Raw genomic sequence first — 15,302 nt, 5'->3', positions numbered from 1 at the left:
TAAATCTGCCTATTAGTAAAGACTGACTTCGATGGTTCACCACAAAATTATGAAATACTTTGTAACACACATCATTTTTGGCCAACAATATGTCTGTTCCCACTTCCAAGCCTCCACCAATAACATTCAGGCTGACTGCTAGCAGACGTGTGAAAGATCATATTTTCTATCAAAATTTTTTCATAATTCACACAATATGAAAAATTTGATACAATTACTGTATTGATGTATCAATACACTGCATCACACTCCCAGAAACTTCTGCTTTTTTGGGTCAGTGCAGCCTCCTAAGCTTCCATATTGGTTAAGATGGTAAGAGTGCATATCAGGAACATTTGAAGATGGAAATAATTTATTTAGATTGGGTCCTGCGCTTCTTGCAAAACCCATTCTCAATTTTTTAAATGCCCAGCGCTGAGGGGCCATAGGCTGAACTCGCACAGCAGGTATGAAGGTCCCCTGAATATGAAGCCAGAAGGAGCATAAGCTCCAAAGGCATACTAAAATAACATGGGAAGCACTTCCTCCCCCGCCAGTTTTTGATTGCCCGGACCTGGCCACCGATGGTCCCTCTTCCTTACTTACAACAACCGCTGTTAGTGTCACAACAGCCTGCTCTTCAACAACGCTTTGCTGGCAAGCTGCCTCATAATCCAGGCTTGGGCTGATAAGTGGCAAGTAACATTCGCGCCACACAAGTGCCAGGCAATGACCATCTCCAACAAGAGAGAATCAAACGATCTCCCTTTGACATTCAATGGCATTATCATCGCTGAATCCCCCACTATCAACAGCCTAGGGGCTACCATTGACCAGAAACTGAACTGGAGCAGCCATATAAATACCTTGGCTACAAGAGCAGGTCAGAGGTTAGGAATCCTGCGGCGAGTAACTCACTTCCTGACTCCCCAAAGCCTGTCCACCATCTACAAGGCTCAAGTCAGGAGTGTGATGGAATATTCTCCACTTGCCTGGCTGGCTGCCGTTCCAACAACACTCAAGAAGCTCGACAGCATCCAGGAAAAAGCAGCCTGCTTGATTGGCACCCCATCCACAAACATTCACTCCCTCCACCATCGATGCATAGTGGCAGCAGTGTGTACCATCTACAAGATGCACTGCAGCAATGCACCAAGGGTCCCTAGACAGCACCTTCCAAACCCACGACCTCTACCAACTAGAAGGACAAGGGCAGCAAATGCATGGGAACACCACCACCTGCAAGTTCCCCTCCAAGTCACACACCATCCCGACTTGGAACTATAATGCCGTTCCTTCACTGTCGCTGGGTCAAAATCCTGAAATTCCCTTCCTAACAGCACTGTGGGTGTACCTAACTCACATGGACTGCAGCGGTTCAAGAAGGCAGCTCACCACCACCTTCTCAAGGGCAATTAGGGATGGGCAATAAATGCTGGCCTAGCCAGCGACGCCCACATCCCATGAATGAATTTTTTAAAAATCATCGAAGCTTACCCCCTTCATGGTAATGAGGCCAGAGGCCCTATATCGAGGGCACCACAGGCCTCACCATTCAGGTGTAGGGATTGTGTCAAATATCAGCCATGGCTCAGTTAGTAGCACTCTCGCCTCCGAGTCGCCAGGTTAAAGTCCCACTCCAGCGCTTGAGCACAAAAATCAAGACTGCTAATCCAATGCAGTATTGGGGGAGTGCTGCACTGTTGTAAATGTCGTCTTTTGGATGAGACATTAAACCGAGGCCCCAACTGCCTGCTCAAGTGAATATAAAAGATTTCATGGCACTATTTTGAAGAACAGCAGTGCAGTTATCCCCAGTGTCTCAGCCAATATTTATCCCTCAGTCAACATCACAAAAAACAGATTAGCTGGTCATTATCACAAAGATGTTTGTGGGAGCTTGCTGTGCACAAATTGGCTACTGCATTTTCTACATTACAATAGTGACTATCCTTCAAAAGTACTACATTGGCTGTAAAGTGCTTTTAGACATCTGATGTTTCTTTCTATTGCATCCTTGTCAAGGACTTGTATCTTTTTTCTCCTCGGATTAAAAAGTGTGTGTCTTTAAGACTCTGTTAAACAGTGCACCTTTAAAACAGGAAGAGAAGTTTCTGGAGACAGAGTGCCTCAGCTGCATTTTTGTTACCCTGGGCAACAGCAGGAGAGAGAGAGGTCACATGGTATGTTTCCACTTGACTGTGTAAAACTGGCAAAAAACGGCTGAAACCAGACTCACCAGCGAGGTGTTCTGAAGCGAAAGGAGCTGTTATTCTCTCTCAGCAGAAATTCTACAGGGAGCTACAGGGCAGATTTAATTGCCTAAAGAAGAAAAGCCTTCTTTTTTAAGAGACCGTTTGTATTGCTAAGAAACTGTTGATGCCTACTGCAGCCGAAGAGTTGAATGCCTATTAAGAATCGACTACTGCATCAAATCCATGTGAAGACTTCGAGTGGCCTCTGATTATTTCCACATTAGAATACTTCACCCACCAGGAACGTAATCCACAAAGGCTTACTTATTCTATTTATTCTTAAGAGACAGCTAATTTTAAAAACTCCACTTTTAAAAACCAGTTAACTGCTGTTATTTTTGAGTGTATGTGTGTGAACGGGGGAGTTTGATTAAAATAAGAAGTTATAAGGTCTTTAGACATATGTTTATCTTAATAGCTTGTTACAACCAGGTAAGGAAGGGTCTAGGGTTCCCTCTCGGCCTTCACTTGGTCTTACCGTAACATGGTTTAATTTTAAACACACCGTGTTTTTAGCTTCCACTTGGTGAATCCTTGTTCACTGCTTTCCAATTATAAGGCAAAGAAACCAGCCAAACAGGTTTTATTAGGTTTAAAGAAGAAAGGTTGAACTTTATTAAATTTCTAATTCAGTTAATGTCTATGGATACACAACACGCCCACGCTAGCATGCATACGCGATAAACACACATGCAGATAGAGACAGAAAAGAGCAGAAGAAATAAAGTGGAAAAGTTTGAGGTAATATCTGAAGATGGTTTTGGTTACTGTTCTTCAAGCTCGCTGTAGAGTCCTTGATTGTAGGTAGATATTGCTTTTCGTTGGGGCCCAGTATTCTTCTTAAACCTTGTTCGATATAGGAGACGTTTCTCTCTTGGAGTTCATGTGTCTTCAGTGAATTTGGAGTTCCGTAAGAAAAAGATGGAGCAGACAGGAAAGGTCTTCTCAGTCTAGGAGCAAACAGTCTAACTGCGTTCAAACTCTCTGTGGCTAGTTCAAAAAACCCTGGATCAGTCAGTCAGTCAGTCATGTGACCAGCTGGTTTAACTAGTCCTGGCTTTTGTGGATTGTATCACCTTAGCAGTCTCTGGAATGCTCTGCACAGTGGCGCAGTGGTTAGCACTGCAGCCTCACAGCTCCAGGGACCCGGGTTCGATTCTGGGTACTGCCTGTGCGGAGTTTGCAAGTTCTCCCTGTGTCTGCGTGGGTTTCCTCCGGGTGCTCCGGTTTCCTCCCACATGCCAAAGACTTGCAGGTTGATAGGTTAATTGGCCATCATAAATTGCCCCTAGTATAGGTAGGTGGTAGGGAAATATATAGGGACAGGTGGGGATGTGATAGGAATACGGGATTAGTGTAGGATTAGTATAAATGGGTGGTTGATGTTCGGCACAGACTCGGTGGGCCGAAGGGCCTGTTAAAGTGCTGTATCTCTAAACTAAACTAAACTAAACTACACCTTCAATGTCTGGTGATCAAAATTCATTGTGGGTTAAGTGGACCAGGGAATAGCCCTTTGTCTCCACAAGCACTGTCTATTAGTATGCAAATGTCCTTCCAGCCAAGTGTCTGGTGATTTTTTTTTAACAAATCCTTTCTTCTCTCCAGCAACAGTTTAAAATCAATGTTCATATGACAAAATTAATATGCCTCATTCTTGGCAGGTGGGCGCCTGTATGACAAGTGTTTAAGATTTAGATATTTAATAAATAGTTAATTTGTTGTTGTCCAAAGATACCTGGTTTGGTCTGTTTTATTCCGGAGGTTACTAGACTGTTTAATTTGACTGTTTTGCGGTTGGGTGGAGAAAAAGGACTTTAAATCATATGTTGCGACCTGTGGAGTGACGGGACTGAAATGACAGTGCTTTTCTCCTGCCGCGATTGTAACATATTTAATTGGGCAGCTCATCCGGGGATCAGAATCAGATTAATTGGGGCCCTCGCATTTGGAATCATATTAATTACTCGTCTCTGGGATAACATATAAATTAGGGTCTTGCGTCTGGCATCATATTAATTGCTCTTGCGTCTGGGCTTATATTAATTGGAAACTCGATTGGCGGGATCCAAATCTAACGTCAATTATAAAAAAAAAGGAACCAGATTTCTTGTGTAATAAGGTACAGTCTATACCATCAGAATGACATTAGCAGTTGCAGCAGAGTTTCTGGGAAAGGAGAATGTTTCCCTCAGTGACTTGATAACTTTAACTAAGAATAAACTAAAAGGCAGACTCGGAGGGCGGAGTTCCAGAGCGGTAAGTATAAAAAAAACTTACCTCGGGGATTCTCGGAGCAGACTCGGAGGGCGGAGTTCCGGACTGGTAAGTGTAAAAAACTTACCACGAGGATTCTCGGAGCAGACTCGGAGGGCGGAGTTCCAGACCTGTCAGTATAAAAAACTTACCTGGGGTATTCTCGGAGCAGACTCGGAGGGCGGAGTTCCAGAGCGGTAAGTTACCTCGGGTGGGAAAAATAAACTGAAAAAGTGACGTCACAGGAAAGCTATGACCTGATTGGCTGGTAGGGAATCCGTACCGAATTTGAAAATAAAACTGATAAAAATTGATTAAAACACTAATTAACTAATTAATAAGTAGAGTAACTAAACCAGAGGGAGGAGATTACTGTATTTAGTTAGCATTTAATATTGATAGTAGAAATCTAGCACCAGGGACCATATAGTTAATTATAACAATTTAGTAAGGATTTAATAAGTATTTATTTATTTTATATTAATTAACTAATTAGTGCTAGAAATGACAGTTAGAGGGATAAAGTGCTTCACCTGTGAGATGTGGGAAGTCCGTGACGCTTCCAGCGTTCCAGAGGACTACATCTGCAGGAAGTGTACCCAGTTGCAGCTCCTCACAGACCGCATGGAGCGGTTGGAGCGGCAACTGGATGCACTTTGGAGCAGGCAGGTGGCAGAAAGCGTCACAGACAGGAGTTTGAGAGACGTGGTTACACCCAAGGTGCAGGCAGATAGATGGGTGACCGCTAGAAGGGGCAGGCAGTCAGTGCAGGAATCCCTTGTGGCTATTCCCCTCTCTAATTGGTATACCGTTTTGGATACTGTTGGGGGGGGATGGCCTATCAGTGAAAAACAGCAGCAGCCAGAGCAGTGGCACCACGGCTGGCACTGTTGTTCAGCAGGGAGGGACAAAGCGCAGAAGAGCAATAGTTATAGGGGACTCTATAGTCAGGGGCACAGATAGGCGCTTCTGTGGACATAAAAGAGACTCCAGGATGGTATGTTGCCACCCTGGTGCCAGCGTCAAGGATGTCTCTGAACGGACAGGGGGCATTCTGAAGGGGGAGGGTGAACAGCCAGAGGTTGTGGTACACATCAGTACCAACGACATAGGCAGGAAGAGTGATGACGTCCTGCAGGGGGAATTTAGGGAGTTAGGTAGAAAGTTAAAAAAACAGGACCTCTAGGGTTGTAATCTCGGGATTACTCCCTGTGCCACGTGCCAGTGAGGCTAGAAATAGGAAGATAATGCAGCTAAACACGTGGCTGAACAGCTGGTGTAGAAGGGAGGGTTTCAGATATCTGGACCATTGGGACCTCTTCAGGGCCAGATGGGACCTGTACAAGAAGGACGGGTTGCATCTAAACTGGAGGGGCACAAATATCCTGGCTGCGAGGTTTGCTAGCGTCACTTGGGAGGGTTTAAACTAGTGTGGCAGGGGGGTGGGAACCAGAGCAGTAGGACAGCAAGTGAAATAAATGAAGGGGAACTAGTAAATAAGGCCAGTAAGACTAAGAGGGAGAGCAGGCAGGGAGATGTTGTGGAGAACAGCGGGACTGGTGGTCTGAAGTGCATTTGTTTCAATGCAAGAAGTATAACAGGTAAGGCAGATGAACTTAGAGCTTGGATTAGTACTTGGAACTATGATGTTGTTGCTATTACAGAGACTTGGTTGAGGGAAGGACAGGATTGGCAGCTAAATGTTCCAGGATTTAGAAACTTCAGGCGGGATAGAGGGAGATGTAAAAGAGGTGGGGGAGTTGCATTACTGGTTAAGGAGAATATCACAGCTGTACTGCGGGAGGACACCTCGGAGGGGTCATGCAGCGAGGCAATATGGGTGGAGCTCAGGAATAGGAAGGGTGCAGTCACGATGTTGGGGGTTTACTACAGGCCTCCCAACAGCCAGCGGGAGGTAGAGGAGCAGATATGTAGACAGATTTTGGAAAGATGTAAAGGTAACAGGGTTGTAGTGGTGGGTGATTTTAACTTCCCCTATATTGACTGGGACTCACTTAGTGCTAGGGGCTTGGATGGGACAGAATTTGTAAGGAGCATCCAGGTGGGCTTCTTGAAACAATACGTAGATAGGCCAACTAGGGATGGGGCCGTACTGGACCTGGTATTGGGGAATGAGCCCGGGCAGGTGGTCGAAGTTTCAGTAGGGGTGCATTTCGGGAACAGTGACCATAATTCCATAAGTTTTAAGGTACTTGTGGATAAGGATAAGAGTAGTCCTCGGGTGAAGGTGCTAAATTGGGGGAAGGCTAATTATAACAATATTAGGCAGGTACTGAAGAATTTGGATTGGGGACGGCTGTTTAAGGGTAAATCAACATCTGACATGTGGGAGTCTATCAAATGTCAGTTGATTAGCATCCAGGACCAGCATGTTCCTGTGAGGAAGAAGGATAAGTTTGGCAAGTTTCGGGAACCTTGGATAACGCGGGATATTGTGAGCCTCGTCAAAAAGAAAACGCAAGCATTCGTAAGGGCTGGAAGGCGAGGAACAGACGAATCCCTTGAGGAATATAAAGACAGTAGGAAGGAACTTAAGAAAGGAGTCAGGAGGGCCAAAAGGGGTTATGAGAAGTAATTAGCAAACAGGATTAAGGAAAATCCCAAGGCTTTTTATACGAATATAAAGAGCAAGAGGGTAACCAGGGAAAGGGTTGGCCCACTCAAGGACAGAGAAGGGAATCTATGTGTGGAGCCACAGGAAATGGGCGAGGTACTAAATGAGTACTTTGCATCAGTATTCACCAAGGAGAAGGACTTGGTGGATGATGAGCATAGGGAAGGGAGTGTAGATAGTCTCAATCATCTCAGTATCAAAAAGGAGGAGGTATTGGGTGTCTTGCAAAGCATTAAGGTAGACAAGCCCCCAGGGTCTGATGGGATCTACCCTAGAATACTGAGGGAGGCAAGGGAAGAAATTGCTGGGGCCTTGACAGAAATCTTTGCATCCTCATTGGCTACAGGCGAGGTCCCAGAGGACTGGAGAATAGCCAATGTTGTTCCTTTGTTTAAGAAGGGTAGCAAGGATAATCCAGGAAATTATAGGCCGGTGAGCCTTACGTCAGTGGTAGGGAAATTATTAGAGAGGATTCTTCGGGACAGGATTTACTCCCATTTGGAAACAAATGGACTTATTAGCAAGAGGCAGCATGGTTTTGTGAAGGGGAGGTCGTATCTCACTAATTTGATTGAGTTTTTTGAGGAAGTGACAAAGATGATTGATGAAGGAAGGGCAGTGGATGTTATCTATATGGACTTTAGTAAAGCCTTTGACAAGGTCCCTCATGGCAGACTGATACAAAAGGTGAAGTCACATGGGATCAGAGGGGAGCTGGCAAGATGGATACAGAACTGGCTCGGTCATAGAAGACAGAGGGTAGCAGTGGAAGGGTGTTTTTCTGAATGGAGGGATGGGACTAGTGCTGTTCCGCAGGGACCAGTGCTGGGACCTTTGCTGTTTGTAGTATATATAAATGATTTGGAGGAAAATGTAGCTGGTCTGATTAGTAAGTTTGCGGACGACACAAAGGTTGGTGGAGTTGCGGACAGTGATGAAGATTGTCAGAGGATACAGCAGGATATAGATCGGTTGGAGACGGGCGGAGAAATGGCAGATGGAGTTTAATTCGGACAAATGTGAGGTAATGCATTTTGGAAGGTCTAATGCAGGTGGGAAGTATACAGTAAATGGCAGAACCCTTAGGAGTATTGACAGGCAGAGAGATCTGGGCGTACAGGTCCACAGGTCACTGAAAGTGGCAATGCAGGTGGATAAGGTAGTCAAGAAGGCATACGGCATGCTTGCCTTCATCCGTCGGGGCACAGAGTATAAAAATAGGCAAGCCATGCTGCAGCTGTACAGAACCTTAGTTAGGTAACACTTAGAATATTGCGTGCAATTCTGGTCGCCACACTACCAGAAGGACGTGGAGGCTTTGGAGAGGGTACAGAAGAGGGTTACCAGGATGTTGCCTGGTCTGGAGGGCATTAGCTATGAGGAGAGGTTGGATAAACTCGGGTTGTTTTCACTGGAACGACGGAGGTGGAGGGGCGACATGATAGAGGTTTACAAAGTTATAAGCGGCATGGACAGAGTGGATAGTCAGAAGCTTTTTCCCAGGGTGGAAGAGTCAGTTACTAGGGGACATAGGTTTAAGGTGAGAGGGGCAAAGTTTAGAGGGGATGTGCGAGGCAAGTTCTTTACACAGAGGGTGGTGAGTGCCTGGAACTTGTTGCCGGGGGAGGTGGTGGAAGCGGGTACCATAAGAGGCATCTTGACAAATACATGAATAGAATGGGAATAGAGGAATACGGACCCCGGAAGTGCAGAAGGTGTTAGTTTAGGCAGGCATCAAGATCGGCGCAGGCTTGGAGGGCCGAAGGGCCTGTTCCTGTGCTGTACTGTTCTTTGTTCTTTAATTGGCAGCAAAATTGGGGTTAGAATTGAAATCAGGTGCCAAAAAAGCAATGATAATGGACCCAATAGCCCAACATCTGGAATTAGAAGACAAGGATCAAGACGGTAGTCAGTCAGAGAGTGATGCAGTGGAATTAGCCAAAATTCAGTTAGAAATGAAAAAAAACTTGAATTGGGGAAACAGGAAAGGGAAAAAGAAAAAAGCAATAGCAATAAGAAAACATGAACTTCAGTGAGAAAGTGAAAGAGAAGAGAGGGAATTTAGGCTAAAAGAGATGGAACTAAGACAAAGGGGTGGTCTTGACTCCAGGGAAAATTCGGGTCAGGAAGAATCTGAATTCAGCCCAGGACCCAGCAAAAAGTTGTTTAAATTTATGCAAGCTCTTCCTAAGTTTGAGGAAAGGGATACTGCTTACGCAAAGCAGGTTGGTAGACAGAGCTCATGAAGTTTATGCCATGCTTCCTGAAGAGGCTTCTGCAAATTATGAGATGGTTAAAAAGGCTATTCTCGCTGTGTATGAGTTAGTCCCTGAAGCTTACCGTCAGAAGTTTCGGAACTTAGAGATTGGCTGGGCAGATGTATGTGGAATTTGAAAGGGTGAAGCAAATTAATTTTGACCAATGGATATGGGCATTAAAGATGATGATTTTGAGCTTGTGAATAAGCCAAAACTTTTTGTCCTTCACCCCCATAAACCCAAGAAGGATAGAAAGTGGGAGAATGATAGGAAGGCAAGTAAACGAGGACAAAAAGTAACAGCAGGGAATGCCCCAGGATCACCTCCTCAGGCCAGAGAGGAAGGTGCTGAGGGTAGAAGTGAGGTTCGCAAGCCGAAGTGTTATCATTGCCACAAAACTTGTCATCTTCGTTCAGAATGCTGGAAATTGCGAGGTAAACCCATATGACTTATTGGGGCATGCAAAGCTAATGCAGAGGAAGAGACTCTGACTTAGAGTATAGCAGACCAGGCTATGGCTTTAACGGCAGCTGTTAAACCAGCTACAAAAACTAGAGTGTAGCGGTTAAGAATAAGATACCCAAAAGTTATAATGAATTTTTGTCAAAGGGGAAAGTAACTCCATATCCTTTAAGTGAGGCAGGAAAACCTATTATACTCAGGGATAGAGGCGCAACCCAAACACTCTTGCTGGGGAAAGATATAACATTTCCAGAGAGCGACTTGAACGCTAGATTTTAGTTAATGGAATTGGCAGGGAGTATATACCCGTACCTTTACATAAAGTACACCTAGAGAGTGACTTAGTATCTGGGATGGTAACTGTAGGAGTTGTCCAGTTTGCCAGTGGAGGGAATTGATCTACTCCGAGGAAATAATTTGGCAAGATCAAAAGTATCAGTTTTTCCCATAATTACAGAGGAACCAAAGCAATTACAGGAACAAGTTCCAGGAATTTTCCTGCGTGTGTACTTACCCAAGCAATGGCTAAACAGGATTCATTGTTGGAGGTAAAAGTGACACTACAGATAGCCAAGTATCTGAAACCTTATTTGGGGTTTTAGGTAATCCAAATGAGATGTTTAACAGATCTTCTTTCATTGCAGCACAGCAAGCTGATCCAGAGATATACCGAATAGCAGAGATGGCTCTGACAGAAACTAAGGCGAAAGGAGTTCCGGAAGGCTATTAAATGACAAACTGGGTTTAGAGGTGGAAACGGAGACCGTCTCATAGACCTGCGGACGAAGACTGGGCAGTTGTTGAACAGTTAGTGGTACCACCTAAATATCGCCAGGGATTATTAAGGTTAGCATGTGACACTCCTTTTGCAGGACATAGGGGAATTCAGAACACCAAATCACATATAAGCCAACATTATTACTGGCCAGGCCTTACAAAGGACATAAAGCAATTTTGTAGGGCTCCCAAGCATCCCAAGCCAATATAAAAAAATGGGCAGACAAGAATGCAAAAGCCCGTGATTTTCAACCAGGGTATGAATCATTGGTGTTGTTACCGTTACAGGGAGAACCATTAAAAGTGGCCTGCATAGAGTGATGAGAAGAGTGGGCAAGGTAGATTGCTTGACTTCCCTGACTTCCTGAAGAAGAACCGGTTGTGTCACATCAATATATTAAAAGCAATATTATCACAGGGAGGAGGATAAGCCAGTACAGGTACGTCAGGTAATCGGGATTGTTGATAAGGAAAATGATAGTGAGGATAAGGCAAAAGGAGGCCTAGAAAATTCTCAGATTGAACCTCCAACTATCAGAATAGAGAATACAGAATGTCTAGGAAAATTGGACAACATGCTTTTGCACTTGAGGCAAAACAACGTGAAGACCTAACCTAGTCAAAGTAGCTGCAGTTCACCAATAGTTCTAGTACCTAAACTTGAAGGGTTAACCCGGTTTTGTATAAAGTCAATGCAGTATCAAAGGCAGACTCCTGCCCAATTCTGCGTTTAGAAAACTGCATCGACAATGTGGGCAGTGCTAGGTTTCTTACCAAGATCGACTTGTTAAAGGGATACTGGCAAGTTCCTTTGACTCCTTGAGCCAAACAGATATCAGTTTTTGTAACACCTGATGGTCTTTATCATGCCGGGTGATGCCATTCGGGCTAAAAAATGCCCCAGCCACTTTTCAAAGATTAATGAGTCAGATGGTAGCCAGTGTTCCCAACTATGTAGTGTATCTCAGTGATGTACTAATATACAGTAACACTTGGCAAGAACACTTAAACCAGCTAAAAATTCTCTTTAAAAGTTACAAGCTGTGGACTTAGTGATAAAACTGGAAAAAAGGAAATTCGGAAAAGCAAGAGTAACCTACCTTGGACACATTGTGGGGCAAGGACAGGTATTGCCAAAAACAACAAAAGGTACAAGCCTTAGTAGAGTTCCCTATCCCTAAATCTAAATGGGAAATAATGAGGTTTTTAGGGATGTGGGGTTTTTTTTACAGGAAATTTGTACGGAATTTTAGTACTGTGGCTGCTCCATTAAGTAGTTACTGGAGTGTTTAATTTGACTGTTTTCCAGTTGGGTGGAAAAAAGAACTTTAAATAATATGCTGCGACCTGTGGAGTGACAGGAGCGTTGCTCCTGGCGTGGTCGTAACACCCTGAGCTGGATTTTATTAGCGCGCCACGCTCTGCGGCAGCACGCTGTGAGAGCGGTGGCCTTCCAACATGGATAATACGTGCGGGGGCTAATTTAAATAGAGGGGGCGGGTGGCTGCCCCGGATGACGTAGAGGGGGCTGCTGCCATGTCCCCAGTAATGGCGTCCAGCACAAATGCAGAAGCGCCGGTGCCATTTTTAAAAGGCTTTAAGCCCTTAGCAGAGATTTAAATTTTTAAATGAAAAGAAGAAATGCTGGAAATACTGAGCAGGTTTGGCAGCATCTGTGGCGAGAGAAGCAGAGTTAACGTTTCAGGTCAGTGACCCTTCATCAGAACTGTTCTGATGAAGGGTCAATGACCTGAAACATTAACTCTGCTTCTCTCTCTACAGATACTGCCAGACCTGCTGAGTATTTCCATTATTTCTTGTTTTTATTTCAGATTTCCAGCATCTGCAGTATTTTGCTTTTAAGTTTTTTAAGTTACAGTAGTGATTTTAAAAAAATTTGAATATGGAGGCAATTCCCCAACCACACCCCCCCCACCCCCATGGTCTTTTCGTTGCCTGTTATTAACAAAACTTACTTTATTCCCTACCCGAACCTTCCACTCCAACCTTTTTAACATTTGCCCTTCAACTCCTTCCCACCATCCCCACAGCCAATAAAAATTGTCTTCCCCGCTCCCCCACCCCTCCCACCCTAAAAATCTTATTCTTTCCCGCCTTCCCACAAGGTTCTCGCCTCGGAACTCCATACGACCACTGCCGGCAGGTAAATTAATTTAAATCTTTTACATATTGAGATGAATGCCCCGCCGCTTGGCAGTGGGCCGCGTCAAAACTCCCCCGCCGCCGGTAATATGCGGCAGGTCCTTCTCGACGTCGGGGCTTGAGGTGGGCCTTTCCCCACTGAATTTTACGGGCCACCACCCCACCCCCACCGTAACCCATGGCATCGAGGAGCTGGTAAAATTCAGCCCCCTGTATTGCTCTGTGTGCTGGGCACACACCAATTTCTAAATCACAGACTGGTAGGTTTATTCCAGCTGTCCCCAATACACCAGTTCTGATCTCTTCCAAGGCTTTAGAGATAAAGTGGCAAATCCAAACAACCTGATCCGCAAAAAGGATGGAATAATGAAGGACAAGTCAATCTAGTACACTGTACTGCACTTGTTAATTGCTGACTATCAGAGGGATTAGTAAAGGTTCACAAATAAAGGTATTGCCTACTCTTAGTTGGTGAATAGTGTGCCAACAATGAAATGAGAATGAAAATGATTACTTTTTATGAATAAAAAATAAAACAGATAAATTAAATATACCATAGATCTATAAAAGTGGATATCACAAGTCAGCAATATATTTTCAATTCCTTTTCATTCTAATTAGTAATTCTGAGGATTGTCTTTGTTGAACTAAAATATGAATAAAGTGTTTGATGCATATTGTGCCAGGTCCCCTCATTTACATCAAGCTTTGGCTGAAATTTATGGCCTTAACATAGAAAGAAAAAAAAATACTCAAAACATGATTAGAACAATAGGCAATTACCCCTTCATATACAATTTAAGCTGCGTAATTATAAACATTCCCAATTTATTTAAATAATTACGCATACTTTTTACAAGAACAAAATGATCACAAAAATGTCACATAAATTAGTTTCTTTGGTCTATTTAATTTTTGACAGATGCACGTTTGTCACAATAAGTATGGCTGGATTCTTCTGTTGGCAGCAGAAATAAATCTTGCTGTTCTCCAATTCTCAAAAGGCAATGTTAAAGACAAGGCTCAAACACAGAAAAAACACTAATTGGATTTTAAAGAATAGTGGAAAGTCATTAGTTCAATTTAGAATTGCATACCAAGAATATCCACTGAACATAAAATAATGTGTAAGAGATAAAAAAAACTTCATTTGTTTTAATCCACAGTATATTTCTTTACATTATGAATAAAAAATTAACTTACAGCTACAAGTCTCTTGTCCATTTCTAGAATTTGTTCAGTACTGCTTTGAGCCTCCAAAGCACTCACTATTGATTCATAGTGTGTGTTTATGTTCTCCTGCACTGAACAAAGGGGAAAAATATTCTGTGAATGTGTAACAATGCATAAAATTGTGGAATAGTCATAATTCTTTAGGTAAGATATTCTGGGGGTGAGGTATTAGAACTTGGAAATACATGCTGAGTTGATGAGGGGGAGATGTTGGAAATGACCATCAGTTCTGGGTTACTGAGAGTGGGAAAATACTGTTGGGTTAATGCAATCTAAGTAGGATTTCAAGTGTTGCCAAGAAAATATTTCTCTGAATAATGTGATCATCTTTCTATGTATCAATATATGTTAGAAGCAGCAAGAAAATATTACAGGAATTTAGCAAATGTTGTCCAATGTATCCCAAAAATTTGAGCAACAGGTAAAGCTGGCTGTTTCACGCTGCTACTATGCAGTAGCAACACGTGTGGTGTTCGCCACTAACAGGATGCTGCCGTCAAGTAAAAAGACGTCCTTCCTATCACACAAATGAGTAATGTGATATATGAATTTCAATGCCAGTGTGATGCTAGGTATATAGGCTGTACATCCCAAAGACTGGCAGATCGTATCAAACAAGGTCTCCCTTCTGCTGTTCGCAACGGGCAAGTACGGGCCGTACCCAACCAGCCCGTGCTTGCAAAACGCAAAACACAGTGTCCAACAACAGATGTGCTTCTGCGATTGGACAACATTTGCTAAATAATCCACAGTGTGCAAAGAATTAAGCTAACAACCAATTTAAGATTGTCAGTAGGACTCGCAGTGTGGCGTATTTGCATGTACTGGAAGCTACATATATTAATACACAGGGCCCTGTTCTTTGCAGACAGAAAGAATATGTACAAACATTGTGCCTGTTTCAGCTGAACAAAATAAGTGACAGTCATTCGCTGGTTCATAATGCCTTGACCAATCAGAGTCAAGCTGTCTGGTTTAAATTTCAAACAAAACTTGGCAGTTAACTGTCAGTCACCATATACTGGTGCATTCGCCATGGCAACGCCTCTACCAGAGTTCACTTGCCAACCAATCAGCACTCTTTTCTCATGCAGTATAAGTTGTTTTCCCTTACATTGGTTATTCTTGCGATTGCCCTGATGAGTGCAAGACGAAAAGCTTCAACAACATCTCTATTTTCAGCAACACTCAAGTTCTGTATTTGTAAACGGCTATATTATTGTTCATTAACTGACTTGTTTTATTTAACCTGTACAGGCAATAAATAGTTTCCTGAAAGTGGCA

The 15,302-nt window shown here is 43.5% G+C and overlaps 1 protein-coding gene across 1 annotated transcript in view; it reads right to left on the bottom strand.

Moving 5' to 3' along the window:
- Positions 1-15,302, bottom strand: part of LOC137380405 (interactor of HORMAD1 protein 1) — a 38,706-nt gene that overhangs the window by 6,483 nt on the left and 16,921 nt on the right. Inside the window, exon 7 of the mRNA XM_068052336.1 lies at positions 13,989-14,089. Coding sequence (XP_067908437.1) covers positions 13,989-14,089 — 101 coding nt within the window. The remainder of the gene's footprint in view (positions 1-13,988; positions 14,090-15,302) is intronic.

Source organism: Heterodontus francisci, chromosome 19 (genome assembly GCF_036365525.1).
Source record: "Heterodontus francisci isolate sHetFra1 chromosome 19, sHetFra1.hap1, whole genome shotgun sequence".
NCBI lineage: Eukaryota > Metazoa > Chordata > Chondrichthyes > Heterodontiformes > Heterodontidae > Heterodontus > Heterodontus francisci.
This window is presented reverse-complemented; position numbering and strand designations above follow the sequence as displayed.